The sequence below is a fragment of the Sminthopsis crassicaudata genome, chromosome 1 (assembly GCF_048593235.1).
Source record: "Sminthopsis crassicaudata isolate SCR6 chromosome 1, ASM4859323v1, whole genome shotgun sequence".
NCBI lineage: Eukaryota > Metazoa > Chordata > Mammalia > Dasyuromorphia > Dasyuridae > Sminthopsis > Sminthopsis crassicaudata.
Genome location: NC_133617.1, coordinates 148,725,155 through 148,741,839, shown reverse-complemented (window position 1 = coordinate 148,741,839; position 16,685 = coordinate 148,725,155). Strand labels below are relative to the sequence as shown.

Sequence of the window (16,685 nt, the reverse complement as noted above, 5' to 3'; positions counted from 1 at the left end):
ATTTGATGAAAAAATGTCATATTTTATTGTCCCAGATAATAGGATTCCTAATGGGCAATACAAGTTACTAATAGACTTCTTTGGTGGTTTGCTATTTCCTTTTCCAGGATTAAGGCAAACAGACTTAAGTGACTAGCTCATTCTGAGGCCCAGTGCTCTGACCAGTGAGAAACCTACTTGCCTGCATGTTGTAGGAATTTAATAAATATTTTTAAAAGGAATTACTCCCTAGAATACCCCAAGACTTTTACCATGCCTGTTACAATTTCTGTAACATCTCCTGCCTGTATCCCACTTCTGCCACTCAATCATTTCTTATGTTTGATAAATAGACTCCCAAAGAAAGAAGTCAGACTTCACAAGCAACTTACTTTTAGACCTTTGAGCCTCTAGAACACGAGACTAAGTGGTAGAGATTATGTTCAGGGGGAAATACTGTGAATGTGAGGAATTTAAGGTTCTTTGAGAATGCTATCAATAAGGAGAAATAGAGGAGACTCAGCTTCTTCTAAATGATTAATTAAGCCGATCAATCATGCAGCAAGCAATAATTTAAGTATAAAATTTTGAAAATATAGATAACAAAAGTAGCCAAAATGAACTTTTCTTTTCAGAAACACATCTAAAAAAATGAATGAACAAAGTCATTTGGTACCTACAGGGTTGGGTTTTTACTTTGTTAAAATTTTTAAAAATTAAATAATCTGCCATTGGAAGTTACAAGCTAATGGTTAGGTTAACTAAGATTCATAGCACTTTAATTTTCTTTTCCCTTTAAGGTTCTTCTAACTCTGAAAAAAAGAGACTTTGATATTTCATAAATAGTCAATTCATTGATCATCTTTGTTATCTTCTTTCCAAATACCTCTCCATGATCAATGACAAGATCTAAAAATGGAAGTAGAAGAGCAAAGAAACAAATCCATACAAGAAAATTTTACTTTTATTTTTCACATCAACACTTCTTAGGCTTTTTTTCCCTTACATAGAAAAAAAATGAGAAAAACCACATACCACCAAAACTCTCTTAAAATACACATACAAGAAGCACACAAAGTTGGAAACTAGCAGTCCAAGAGGACAATGATATACTTGTAAAACACATGTTAATTGTTGAACTTCTGCACCATGAGCCATGGCTAAAATATAGGAAAGCTGCAAGTTAAGAATACCAGGTTCAGACCATTTTAAAACTGGGAAATCTAGCAAATCATGCTGAGGGGAAAAAAAAACTAATGACTTTGAATTTCTTGTTATTCAGGGGACAACACAAGGCAGGTCAATCTTTATTATCCCCTTTAAAGTCCCAGTTTTGCTCTTTTCCTTCTGTTATAAACTTTCCATACAAATAAGATAATGGTTCATAGAGGAAGGGAGAGAGGGAGGGGGAGAGAGGGAGAAAGATCATATTGTTTTCTGCAATGGTATTAAATAAATGGCAATTTTCAGGTCCTGATTATAAATAATTGAGGATCCGTGATTTTGTCAAGGTGGGAATTGCCTTGCTCATTGTCATCTAAACTGCTTTGTGCTAGAGGCAGTATTTGAACCATCTCTTCCTGATTCTTAGCTCTGTACTCTTTCCTCTATAGAACCAGGCCTCTTAGGTCTCAGTGCTCTTGGATGAACAAGAAAAGGCAATACAGAAGCAGCATATGCTATGGAAGAATGGAAAGTATGTGCATGTATAATATTTTAAAAGTAACTAAAGATTGGGTGAGAGGAAATTTCCGTCAAAAATCTGAAAGGATATAGGCCTAAATGTTTGCATTTTTCCAAAAAACACAATGGTGAAATAAAATGTCATGCTGGTAAAATATACATCTTGTAGTTAGACTAAAAATTCATCCTCCAAAATCATCTCCTTAGAGGTACATTTTCAGGTGACTGAGCAAGTTCAGAATTGGTTTTATTTTTGTTCTTTTTCTTCAAATGGATAAATGTAGCTGCTAAAATCCCACCTGAAAGAGAAAAATCTATTGTTAAATAGTTGCTATTAAAAAAATACACTGTCATTTAATATGTTTGCAAAAAGTTCCTATGAATCAACACAGGATAGAGACCAGAAGCAGCTAGGTGGCACAGTATACAGAATATGGGGCCTGAAGTCAGGAAGACTCACCTTCTTAGGTTCAAATATGGCCTCAGACATTTACTAGCTGTGTGATCCTGAGCAATAGAACCTCTTTGCCTCAGTTTCCCCATCTGTCTAATGAGCTGGAGAAGAAAATGGCAAACCACTCCAGTATCTCTGCCAAGAAACCCTAAATGGGGTCACAAAGAGTCTGGCCTGACTAAAATGACTGAACAAATGATTTCACTGATATATGAGACCACTAATCCATACATAAAGATCTCTTTTGGGGTATATTGAATTAGTTTTAAAGTGTAATATAATCCATACTTTTATTTTTTATTTTTATAATTTATAATATTTATATTATTAAAAACATATAATATTATACATATGTTATCTAATAATATATTATAATATATATTTATATTTATAATTACAATAATTTTTATTTATTTTAAAATATTTTATTAAATATTTCCCAGCTACATTTTCACTGTATTTGGGCCACACTCAGGAATATTGCCAGCTGACCATATCTTTGATATCTCTATAGAGAGTTAGTTGTTTTAGAATGCTGAGAGATTAAGAGGTTTTCCAGGGTCATAGAGCCAACAAGGCCCAGAGATAAGGTCTGAAGGTAGTCTCTATTCTACATCCAATAAACCATACTGTCTTTTTATAATACAATCAACCATTCATATTAAATAACACACACTCTTCTTAGGGCTTAATGAAGAAGAAATAGCTTAAGGGATAGACATTTCTGGTTTGTTTTGAATAAGACAGAAGCTATCTTAGCATTTTATTTTCAACAAGTCAGTAAGAATGTCACCAGAACCTGACATGTTTGACAATGCTAGATATCACAGAATACACAAAAAGAATCTGTAAGAGATATGTAGACAGTGGAGCCTGGGTTTGCTCCAGAGGCTGCTGTAGCTGTTCAGAGTCACTCCTGGGCTTAGCTCCACCAGGTGCTTTGCACACCTGTTGGTTTGAATGACTAAGAATTAGACTTTGGAAAGGCAAAGTGTTTTGAAATATTTTCCTTAGTTTGAGCTAAAAGCACATTATACTCCCTTCAGTTCTTGACTCTGACAACTGAAGAGGAAGTTGTGTTTTAGCATTCTCTTAAATTCATATATTGTGTGTTTTTAAATTTTAATTACTAACATGGCTTTAATTGAAGTGTATGGTTCATGAATGCCTGTTTAATTTTTTAAAAAGGAAAAAAAAACCCTAGAACCTGCTTTTTGTTGTTGAGTTGTTTTTTTCAGTCATGTCTGACTTTTCATGACCCTATTTGGGGTTTTCTTGGCAAAGATACTGATTTGTCATTTCCTTCTCTAGCTCATTTGATAGATGAAGAAACTGAGGCAAACAGGATTAAGTAACTTTCCCCTGATCACACAGCTAGTAAGTGTCTAAAGTCTGATTTGAACTCAGGAAGAAGAGTCTACCTGACTCTAGACTCAGTACTCCACCCACTGAGCTACTAAAATACAGTTTACAGGTCCAATCTGTAACAGTGAAAGTAGTTTCCATTGACTCTATTGCTAAAATCAGAAGTCCAGAACACCACTCCTATCTTTCAATTTATCTATAAAGCGAAGAATAAATATATGGACAGTAAGATTAGTGGAAATACTGACTAATATTCTGTTGCAAAAACCTAAGCCTTTCCTGTTCTCCATAATCACTTTGAAAGGATTCAATCTGAGATTTTATCAAATCTACATCTAAATCACTCCCTATATATCCTAAAACAGCTGTTTCATCTGGCTTCTATTCAGAGAGTGATTATTCTTCTCTAGGCTTTAATTTACCTAACTTTAAAAAGGAACTGCTAGGATATCAATTAGCTATCTACAAAAGACTTCTGGGAACGAGGGAACCTGTAAAAGAATTAAAATAATAGGACCTGTCATCTACTATGAAAAATTCACTCCAACAGAATTCTTCCTGGGTTATAACAGAGCTTTTTTTGAGATAACAGAGTGTGAGAGACCACGACCTTGAAAGAAGGCCAAGGAAAAATGCATAGTTTCTGATGCTGAGTGAAATGAGCAGAACCAGAAGATCACTATACACTTCATCAACAATATTGTATGAAGATATATTCTGATGGAAGTGGATATTTTCAACATAGAGAAGATCCAACTCACTTTCAGTTGATCAATGATGGACAGAAACAACTACACCCAGAGAAGGAACACTGGGAATTGAATGTAAACTGTTTGCAATACTGTCTTTCTACCCAAGTTACTTATACCTTCAGAATCCAATTCTTAACATGCAACAAGAAAATTGCATTTACACACATATATTGTATCTAGGTTATACTATAACACATTTAATATGTATGAGATTGCCTGTCATCTAAGGGAGGGAGGGGAAAATTTGGAAAAATGAATACAAGGGATAATGTTATAAAAATTACTCATGCATATGTACTGTCAAAAAATTTTATAATCATAAAATTAATAAAAAAAATGCATAGTTCCTCCCACTCCAGATATAATAACCAACAAATATTTACTCAGCATCTAGACTCTGATTTAAAATATAACCTCCATCATATAGGAAATTATCCAAGAAAGACAGGTATTTTCAGGGGGTAGCTTTGTAATTTTCAAATATCCTAACATTGATAATGCAACTACTGTCTAAACCACTTGCATCTATTCTGAAAGCCTTAAATGGTCCCTGGATGTCAGTGTTCCTCTTCCTAAGTTTATATCTGGCCTCAGACAGTTACCCTAGGCAAGTCACTAAACACTATATGTCTCAGTTTCTTCATTTGTCAAATGAGCTGGAAAAGGAAATGGCAAATAAACCAGTATCTTTGCCAAGAAAATCCCAAAATAGGTCACAAGAGTTGGGTACAACTGAAAAACAACTAAAAAAACCTAAAATAAACATGAATATATATGTGTGTATATATATATATATATATACATATATATGTTCATACACATATGTATACACACAAAATATACAAAAAATAAATATAAAGATTTTTTGGAGAGGGAGGGCAAAAACCGCATGAAGTTTCAGGAGAAAGGCTTCATGTAGACAATGGTATTTGAGTCAAGTCTTGAAGAAAAAAAAGAATCCTAAAAGTTGGAAATAAGGAGTAAATACATTCCAGATTTGGAGTATGGACAGTGGTAAGGTATGGGAATGGGAGATGAATAGCCCATTTGGCTAGACTGATTAATGTGGGAAGAAGAGTAACATATAATGAGGCTGGAAAGTTAAATGGGGAACAGATTGGGAAAAGCTTTAAAAGCCCAACAGGCATATTTCACCCTAATGGTGACAGGGAACCACTAGAGTTTATTGAGGTAGAGAAGTGAAATAATCAGACCTGTGTTTAAGATTAGCAACTGTATGGAGGATGAATTGGAGTAGAGAGACATATGAGGCAAAGAGATTAATTAGGAAGCCATTGAGAATTAGAAAGTTCAGGTGCGACATCCTGAGCTAAGGTGATAAGAGTAGTGCCTATGGAGAAGAGATTGGATACAAAAGATGTGGAAATAGAAATGGCAAGATAAGAGAAATGACTGATAAAGAAGAGGGAAAAAGGAGTGGAGGGAGTAAGGCTGTGAAGCTGGAAGTCTGATCAGAGTGAAATTTGGAAAATGATAGATTCGGCAAGACAGGAAGAAAGCAAGTTCTATTTGGGATATATTGAAATTATCTTCTCTCAAAAGGCAAAAAGATAAGTTCTACGCTCCACTGCAGTGAAAGGCAGCATGGCTCAGTGTTTTGAAAGAGTACTGGCTTTAGGGTCAAAAGACCTGGGTTTGAGTCTCCAGCGTATATTCCATTGCATGATCTTGGTCAATTAGTTCATCCTCTTCCAGTTTCAGTTTCTTCTCATGTAAAACGAGGATAACAATATACTCTAGTTTAGACCCATACAACTCACAGGTTTGCTTGGGAGATGGAATGAGATAACAAGATGTGACATAAACTTTAGCTGCTGATGTTACTAACATGACAATTAGTCCTACTTGCTACCAGCACAGCTAATGGCATATGGATCCAGGTGTCAGCTCAAGCCCCACACTGCTTCTTAGACTAAGGGCTATCACATCTGGATCGAAGAAATGACACTCACCAATGATCAAGAAAGTTATTAGGAGTGTGCCAACTGCCATGGCCACTGTGGGCATCCCAGAAAAAGAATCTGGTTCCTGGTGACACCATCCATCACTTGCACACTTGCACATAATGACTGAAAAGCAAAACAAATGTTATTTAGTGTGGGTTATTACCTTGAGATAAAAAGATCCTTCTTCCCTGTCCCTCTACCCCACAAAGGCATCTCTTCTGTTCCTTTATGTCCTGATTTGACAATTCCCTAGAATAGGGAACTCTCAATGAAGAAGATCATCAGTGCATAGATATAGATCTACTATATAACTTCTAATCTTGGGAAGTTGCCTGGGGAGCTTAGAGATTGAGTTACTCCTTCACACAGTCAGCACTTATTAGAAACAAGTCTCTAACACAGGACTTCATGGTTCTGAAGCCAGTTCTCTATCTCTAGTACTATCTCAAACTCTCCCTTTTTTTTTTTTCCAATTTCCTTGTCATCTCCCCCTTTAGACCATTAATCTGCAAGATAAGGGCAAAAAACTATTTTTCCCTTTCTTTGTATCTCTAGCTCTTGGTTTAGTTTCTAACACTTAACAGGTACTTAATAAATATTCATTGATAGACTAACTCTATAAAACAAATGAAGAGAGAGCACAGACTCCCAGGAGGATATTCCTAACCAGTAAATATTTATTTATTTATACACACACACACACACACACACACACACACACACACACACACACACACACATGACTGAGATATAACTTACCTGGGAAAGAGACAGTATTTTCTAAGGGTGGTTTTCCACCATCATTAATTTTTACTGAAACTTCATATACTTTCTCTTGGAAATTTGTATGTTTTGTGGAAACTTTAGCATGGGTGCCTGTCAAAAGGAGAAATTAGATAGATTCAAAGGAATGCATGAGCCAGAAGCAAGGTAAGGTCTAGTTAAGCTCGACTTTTCCCATCTTTAAAGTAAGGTCCAAATCAATGGTCAAGCAGAGCAGACAGCACAGCCATCAGGGTGTGAAGCCAAAGACTTGGTTTCAAAGTCTTTTTATTTGCTTGTATACTAAAAATAAGTGGTCATATTTATGTAGCATGGGAATTAGGTTATACAAAGCAAAAAGAAAATGTTGCCCCTATATTCTTGGAGTCAGAATGACTAACGCACTTTATTATTAACACTATCCTTCCATTTAAGATCATAGATGTAGAATTAGAAGGAATGTTAGAGCCCCTCTATCCTAAAGATTTTAAACTTTTTGAATCCTTTTAGCAATATGGCAAAGCCTATGGATCCCTTCTCAAAATAATGTTTTTACATGCATTAACATTAATAATACAAACATTATTATGTGATTAAATGTTTTGATTAAAGATAATCACATATTGTATAATAATTATACTATGAAATATTAACTATAATATGAATGATAGCTTAAAGATGCTCTTTTCACTCTACCACAAAGCCCCTCTCCTAGTATAAAGCATAAATGTATATCTCTAGTTTCTTTTTTAAATCTTTCTCTTTATTTTTAAAAAATAAAATTAACAAGTTTCCAAAACTCTTACTTGTTACTTAGAGTATTCTCTTCACCGCAACAACTCACTTATTCTTTCCCTTCAATTTGTCTGCCTATATTTTTAAAAAGTTGACTCATAGATATGGCATAGAAAAATAGCCAATAAGCTATATGGAAAAGGACACTGAGGGGAAAAATACAAAGGATATATTCAGAAATGAATTTTATAAAACAAAAGGTATCAATAAATATAAGGTGGTCTTAGTGAATAGTCATTGAAAATGGTTTTCATGACCACCAAACACCAACCTAACTGTTGTCAATGATGCTATTCTGTGAGCTCAATTCCTTCTCTATCCCAAGTCAGGAAAGTTATTTAGGTGAGAATATCTTCACCAAGTTCTAAATGTAGTCCACAAGCTAAATCTTCTTATCAACTCACCATTGATTTTGGAAATTTCCCAATCATTCTGCAACTTGTTATTGCCAAGGGAAAAATCAAATCGTGGACCCCAAGGTGGTTGCTGATCATCATCAGTAGCTTCAATTATGACACTTCCTGGTGTAGAAAGTGGATAGCACAAGAATAAACCAGTGTACTCTTTCACTAATCGAGGAGGGTTGTCATTTACATCCAGAAGGGCTAAATGGAAATAGACTGAGGAAGTCAGATGGGATCCACCTAAAGGAAAAAAAAACATATTTGTAGTCAGTGTGGTATTTCTATATTTTCCCTCATGATAAAAATGAATGAATAAATAAATAAATGAAAGAAGGTTTCTTTCAAAAAATTTGGCCACAGTTATTTCTACTTATTTTTTCACCTGATATCTGCCTGATTCTAAAGGCGTAAGCTTAGATTTTCTATGCTTCTCCATTGCCCCAGAACTTAGCACAATATGTGACACACAGTATCTTAATAAATATTTATTGGCCTTTTGTGCTGGATTTCTCTACCTTTATTCTATATTTCCTTGTCTACACTTTACCTTAACAATGACAACAATAAAAAGATTGTCCTTGTTATTTTATTCTTATGTTCCTCTCAAGTAGTAAAGGCTAGAGGTCCATTTGTAGTATATATGTATACTATCCCATTTACAACCTAGTCTATGTAAACTCTGACTTAGCTTAATTAATATATTGTGTCTCACACACTCATAAATTTAGAATAAGAAGGGAACTTAGAGGTCTTTGATTCTAATCCTGATTTTTACAGATAAGGTGACTAAGGTTCAGAAAGGTCAAGAGAACCGAGACTGAAAATGTAGGTGGGTCAATAGTAATTTCTCTTGTTGATAACAGCTGGTTAGGGAACAACAGTGGACTTTCCTAGTAGTTTTGTCTTTTGTTCTTATTTCTGAAAGTATCAAAAAGAATCTTCGTGCCAGTAACTGAGGTGGATTTTAGAACTTTTCATTTTCTTTTCAAATGTTTCAGTGATAGAAAATTGAAGTCTCAGGCGATAAGGCAAAGTAATGAGATGTTATTGAGTTTCAAATAAATCTACAATGGCATTTCTCAGCTCACACTACCTTTAGTAGTCTCTGGATGACAGATATTGGTGGCAGATCATATCCTTCCTACTGAAAGAAATTCTAGGCTATATCAAGTATGAAGAGAGGAAGGGAATGAGAGCTATATCATGGAGCCTAGAGACTCCACATGTGTTCCACTTTAACCAGAGCATTTGCTGGGAGGAGGTATTTAGCAGAGCCCAAAAGATCTAGAGAACCCTAGAAAGATATGAACTGAGACCAAACTTTTCTTTTATTTTAAATCCCTTCTTTCTTATTATACTAGGACAGAGCTAGATTGAAGATAAAATAAGTACATATTTAGCATTGAAAAGACTTTCCATTAGATTTTGGATCTCTGGACATCCTCATGACATGTTGCTATGCTCCAACTTTCAGCATGTACCTGGCACTCCAGGTCCTGTTTTGGGACCCTGGGCTTTTGATTAGTGAATTCACCATATCTAGCTCCAATTCACTCCCACCAAGATTCTCCATGGCCAGCCAACTTTATGCTGTGCCATCAAATAATCTTCTCCTTACCAGCTTTGAACCTCTAGCTCTGAAAAAACAATAATTCCTAGAAAGGTTGCGCCAATCAACTTCCTTATGATTTTACTCACCAGACCTGTGACTTCCTTGATGAAAACCACTTCTCTCCACACTGTATGTGTGCTTTTTTCTTCAATTAGATTATAAGATTCTTGAAGAAAGAGATTATCTTGTTTCTCTGTATTTGCTTCCACAATATTTAGCTCAGTACTTGGCTCAGTTCATTCATATTTAATCCAAACAGCTAATAAACTACTTTTTCTGCCTCTATTTGCCCCTTTTACCATTAGCTATTGATCTGTTTCTGAAAATCCACAAAATTTCTCACCTTTCTCAGTAGCTATTACTTTCACTTGATAATATTTTTCAGTTTCCCTGTCCAAGGATCTCATGGTAAAGATCTCACCAGTGACTCCATCAATTCTCAGCCAGTCTCGGGTATCCCCACTCAGGGAGTAACTTCACAAAGGAAATGAAGTAAAAGAAACATTACATTATTTTATATAAAATAAATTAGTTTTTTTAAATAATATTATCATTTGTATGTCATTTACTATCAAACCATTTACCATTTAAATTCTTTTTTTTTAATTGTTAATGTTTTTTTAATGGTATTTTATTTTCCAAATACATGCAGTTAGTTTTCAACACTCACCTTTGCAAAACCTTGTGTCCAAATCTGGATTCAAACTCAAGTCTTAATTATTTCAGGTACTACCACTGTAGTGCTATCTAGCTTTCGAAAGCAATTTGTGCATCTGTTTTATTTTCACTATCTGGTTTCTTATCATGAAACCAAAAAAAAAAAAGGGTAAAAGTAAAAAACTTGGCAATCAATGATTCAGCAAGCATATTCTCTCTCACTATGCCCTAGGTAATATGCTAAACAATGGAGATAAAAAGAAAAAGAAAAACAGTTCTTGACTTGAGGTGCTTAATGGGTGTGTAATTTCACTTATGTACACCAATTCATACAACATAAATACCGAGCAAATGAAAGATAGCTTTGGGAGAGAAGACTCTAGTAGCTTTAGGCACCAGGAAAGACTTCCTGGAGAAAGTGGACCAAGAGCTGAATCTTAAAGAAAGCTAAAGATTCTTAGAATCACAGATTAGGAGAGAGAGTTTTCCAATGGACTTTCCAAGCATAAAGATGGAATATGACAAACATACCACTGATATCCAAACAGAACATTTGATCTTTGAGCTTAATCCAGAACAGCTCATTGGCAGTTCAGAGGCTAAAGCTCTATTCAAATATTTGGAAATGAAAATGAAAATACACATAGAAAAAGTAGTCTAATTGAGTATTGAACTTGGAATTGGGAAGAGCTGAATTTAAATCCTTCCTTAGACTCTTACTAGCTATATGACTTTAAGCAGATCATACTCTATCAGTCTCAATTTCCTCTTCTGTAAAATGGGGATCATCTACCTGGCTCCCAGGTAGGCTATTGTGAGAATCAAAGAAAATACATGTATAGTGCTTTGCAAACCTTAAAGCAACATATAAATGCTAGTCATTATTATTATTATCATTCTCTCATTAAGTCATTGTCATCTACAACAAGATGCATTGGCTTATTTCTTATAAAGGTATCTTGGGGAGTGAGGGTGGAGAAACAGCATAGTGATATAACCTGGGAATGTCTGGACATGTCCAGTTTGTCTAAGATGGAAATGTCCCTGAGGGGCTCTTGAAACACATCTACATCCCTTACTACCTAGGTGAAGGTAACCTTCTGTAATTGGCTGCCTGCATCTTTAAAACTGGTGAGACCAAGCTGTTCATTTCTTTGTGTTTCTTATTATTTATTCACCCAATACATGGACACCATGAACTTTTTTATTTGGCTTCTGAGTTGTTTGTCTTTCTCCATTTCAGTTGCCAGAGGTAATCAGCACTGAACCGGGAGTCACATTAACCTTGAAGCCAGGATTGTAGATGGGCTGGTACAGTTAGACCAATTTAGAAGCCCCAGAGACCAGGGATTGGGATTTAAGCCCCATTGTGATTTTAAACTTGGAAGGGAGACTGTGCTCTATAAAAACTAAGCTAAACAATAGGCTTAATGCTCTTCCCCTTCTCAGAGACTGAAGTGATTCAAGAGGTTGGAGGGTGATGCCTCCTGCATATTAGGGCAGTAATTTTGTATAATTGGGATTATACCTTCTGAAGTAAATATTTCTGTATAAAAGCTAACATGACTATCAGTGGTTAAATAGAACTGGGGTGTAGGGGACTGCCTCCTATAACTGAGACAGCATGTTGGTTTGAATTGGAGTCATTTACAGATATACATCCCCTAAACATCTTCTATCGAGAATCCTGGGAAAGGGGGAAATGATAAAATCTCACTTACCAGGTCTTCGTGTAACAGAAGGGTCAGGTGGTTTGTGTTATGCTAATTAAAATCTGAACATCTATAAGAACCATATGATCATCTCAATAGATGCAGAAAAAGCATTTGACAAAATCCAACATCCATTCCTACTAAAAACTCTTGAGAGTATAGGAATAAATGGATTATTCCTTAGAATAATCAGGAGTATATATTTAAGACCGTCAGTAAGCATAATATGCAATAGAAATAAACTGCAACCTTTCCCAGTAAGATCAGGAGTGAACATATACCAAGATAAGATCAAAATGGGTCCATGATTTAGGCATAAAGAGGGAGATAATAAATAGATTAGAGGAACAGAGGATAATCTACCTCTCAGACTTGTGGAGGAGGAAGGAATTTATGACCAGAGGAGAACTAGAGATCATTATTGATCACAAAATAGAAGATTTTGATTACATCAAACTAAAAAGTTTCTGTACAAATAATACTAATGCAAACAAGATTAGAAGGGAAGTAACAAATTGGGAAAATATTTTTAAAAACAAAGGTTCTGACAAAGGTCTCATTTCCAAAATATATAGAGAACTGACCCAAATTTATAAGAAACCGAACCATTCTCCAATTGATAAATGGTCAAAGGATATGAACAGACAATTCTCAGAGGAAGAAATTGAAACTATATCCACTCACATGAAAGAGTGTTCCAAATCACTACTGATCAGAGAAATGCAAATTAAGACCACTCTGAGATACCACTACACACCTGTCAGATTGGCTAAGATGACAGGAACAAATAATGACAAATGTTGGAGGGGATGTGGGGAAACTGGGACACTAATACATTGTTGGTGGAGTTGTGAAAGAATCCAGCCATTCTGGAGAGCAATCTGGAATTATGCCCAAAAAGTTATCAAACTGTGCATACCCTTTGACCCAGCAGCGCTACTACTGGGATTATATCCCAAAGAAATACTAAAGAGCGGAAAGAGACATATATGTGCCAAAATGTTTGTGGCAGCTCTTTTTGTTGTAGCTAGAAACTGGAGGATGAATGGATGTCCATCAGTTGGAGAATGGTTGGGTAAATTGTGGTATATGAAGGTTATGGAATATTATTGCTCGGTAAGAAATGACCAGCAGGAGGAATACAGAGAGGCCTGGAGAGACTTAAATCAACTGATGCTGAGTGAAATGAGCAGAACCAGAAGATCACTGTACACTTCAACAACGATACTGTATGAGGATGTATTCTGATGGAAGTGGAAATCTTCAACATAAAGAAGATCCAACTCACTTCCAGTTGATCAATGATGGACAGAGGTAGACCCACCCAGAGAAGAAACACTGGGAGGGGAATGAAAATTGTTAGCACTAATATCTGTCTGCCCAGGTTGCATGTACCTTCGGATTCTAATGTTTATTGTGCAAAAAGAAAGTGATATTCGCACACATGTATTGTACCTAGACTATATTGTAACACATGTAAAATGTATGGTATTGCCTGTCGTCGGGGGGAGGGAATAGAGGGAGGGGGGGTAAATTGGAAAAATGAATACAAGGGATAATATTATAAAATATATATATATATATATAATAAAAAAAAAAAAAAAAAAAAAGATCAGGAGTGAAACAAGGTTGCCCACTATCACCATTACTATTCAATATAGTACTAGAAACGCTAGCCTCGGCAATAAGAGCCGAGAAAGAGATTCAAGGAATTAGAGTAGGAAATGAGGAAATTAAACTATCACTTTTTGCAGATGACATGATGGTATACTTAGAGAACCCCAAAGACTCTGCTAAAAAGCTACTAGAAATAATTCAAAATTTCAGCAAAGTGGCAGGATACAAAATAAATCCACATAAATCCTCGGCATTTTTATATATCACTAACAAAATGCAACAGCAAGAGATACAAAGAGAAATTCCATTCCAAACAAATGTTGAGAGTATAAAATATTTGGGAATCCATCTACCAAAGAAAAGTCAGGAATTATATGAGAAAAATTACAAAACACTTGCCACAAAAATAAAATCAGATTTAAATAATTGGAAAGACATTCAGTGCTCTTGGATAGGCCGAGCGAATATAATAAAGATGACAATACTCCCCAAACTAATCTATTTATTTAGTGCTATACCAATCAGACTCCCAAGAAACTATTTTAATGACTTAGAAAAAATAACAACAAAATTCATATGGAAGAATAAAAGGTCAAGAATTGCAAGGGAACTAATGAAAAAAAACTCAGAGGAAGGTGGTCTAAGTGTACCTGATCTAAAGCTATATTATATAGCAGCAGTCACCAAAACCATTTGGTATTGGCTACGAAATAGAACGGTAGATCAGTGGAACAGATTAGATACAAAGGACAAAAAAGGGTACATCTATAGCAATCTAATCTTTGACAAACCCAAAGATTCCAACATTAGGGATAAAAATTCATTATTCGGAAAAAACTGTTGGGAAAACTGGAAATTAGTATGGCAGAAATTAGATATGGATCCACACTTAACACCATATACCAAGATAAGATCAAAATGGGTCCATGATTTAGGCATAAAGAGGGAGATAATAAATAGATTAGAGGAACAGAGGATAATCTACCTCTCAGACTTGTGGAGGAGGAAGGAATTTATGACCAGAGGAGAACTAGAGATCATTATTGATCACAAAATAGAAGATTTTGATTACATCAAACTAAAAAGTTTCTGTACAAATAATACTAATGCAAACAAGATTAGAAGGGAAGTAACAAATTGGGAAAATATTTTTAAAAACAAAGGTTCTGACAAAGGTCTCATTTCCAAAATATATAGAGAACTGACCATAATTTATAAGAAACCGAACCACTCTCCAATTGATAAATGGTCAAAGGATATGAACAGACAATTCTCAGAGGAAGAAATTGAAACTATATCCACTCACATGAAAGAGTGTTCCAAATCACTACTGATCAGAGAAATGCAAATTAAGACCACTCTGAGATACCACTACACACCTGTCAGATTGGCTAAGATGACAGGAACAAATAATGACAAATGTTGGAGGGGATGTGGGGAAATTGGGACACTAATACATTGCTGGTGGAGTTGTGAAAGAATCCAGCCATTCTGGAGAGCAATCTGGAATTATGCCCAAAAAGTTATCAAACTGTGCATACCCTTTGACCCAGCAGCGCTACTACTGGGATTATATCCCAAAGAAATACTAAAGAGCGGAAAGAGACATATATGTGCCAAAATGTTTGTGGCAGCTCTTTTTGTTGTAGCTAGAAACTGGAAGATGAATGGATGTCCATCAGTTGGAGAATGGTTGGGTAAATTGTGGTATATGAAGGTTATGGAATATTATTGCTCGGTAAGAAATGACCAGCAGGAGGAATACAGAGAGGCCTGGAGAGACTTAAATCAACTGATGCTGAGTGAAATGAGCAGAACCAGAAGATCACTGTACACTTCAACAACAATACTGTATGGGGATGTATTCTGATGGAAGTGGAAATCTTCAACATAAAGAAGATCCAACTCACTTCCAGTTGATCAATGATGGACAGGGGTAGCTGCACCCAGAGAAGAAACACTGGGAGGGGAATGAAAATTGTTAGCACTAATATCTGTCTGCCCAGGTTGCATGTACCTTCGGATTCTAATGTTTATTGTGCAACAAGAAAGTGATATTCGCACACATGTATTGTACCTAGACTATATTGTAACACATGTAAAATGTATGGTATTGCCTGTCGTCGGGGGGAGGGAATAGAGGGAGGGGGGGTAATTTGGAAAAATGAATACAAGGGATAATATTATAAAAAATATATATATATATATAATTAAAAAAAAATCTGAACATCTATGACAAGGAAGTGATATAATTTTGTTGTTTCAACTAATATTAATCAGTCAAATATTTATTAATCACTTTCCAAGTCCCATGTACTATGTTTCGATGCTGAAGATATACAAAATGAAAATGGGATATAGGGAGCCATAAGGGAAGAACAGAGAAAAGGGAATAATTCAGAGTGGAAAATGATGCTTGATAAGACTCAAAAGACAATTCTGCCATGCTGTTAAAGAAATGTTGTTAATTACAAGCTGAGAGTTGAACTAATATAAAAGTGAACTCAATTGAGTTGTATCTATAGCTAGATGGAACTATTCCCATTAAAAAATTAAAAACTACGTGATCAATTATCTAGTTGCTTTGTCCTTGTGATTCTAATTATTATAATATTTGAAAACATCTTGGTTATTGACCGAATTTTTCTCTTTTCTTCTAAATGGCCAGTAAAACTGTGTCTATCTATTATTATATTACCATTAACCTGCCTTGGTTACTGATAAAAATTATGATCATTTACTGTGTGGAGTCTTTTGTCCATTTTGTAAACTTCTAATACAAATATGGAATTATTCCCCTAAGGGGAGGATGGGCACCAAAGAATGAGCCATGTGCTAGAGGAAATATATACTGGAATAACAATGGATTTGGAATAAGGGGAATCAGAGGATCTCAGTTTGAACCCTGACTATGTCACTTTTTCCT

The 16,685-nt window shown here is 35.3% G+C and overlaps 1 protein-coding gene across 1 annotated transcript in view; it reads right to left on the bottom strand.

Moving 5' to 3' along the window:
* Positions 1–925: 925 nt before the first annotated feature.
* CDH17 (cadherin 17) overlaps positions 926–16,685 on the bottom strand; it is a 69,048-nt gene continuing 53,288 nt past the window's right edge. The window contains exons 14-18 of the mRNA XM_074269519.1: positions 10,117–10,247; positions 8,162–8,401; positions 6,960–7,076; positions 6,207–6,323; positions 926–1,961 (exon numbers count right to left, since the gene is read on the bottom strand). Of these exons, the coding sequence (XP_074125620.1) occupies positions 1,858–1,961; positions 6,207–6,323; positions 6,960–7,076; positions 8,162–8,401; positions 10,117–10,247 (709 nt within the window). The 3' untranslated portion in view covers positions 926–1,857. The remainder of the gene's footprint in view (positions 1,962–6,206; positions 6,324–6,959; positions 7,077–8,161; positions 8,402–10,116; positions 10,248–16,685) is intronic.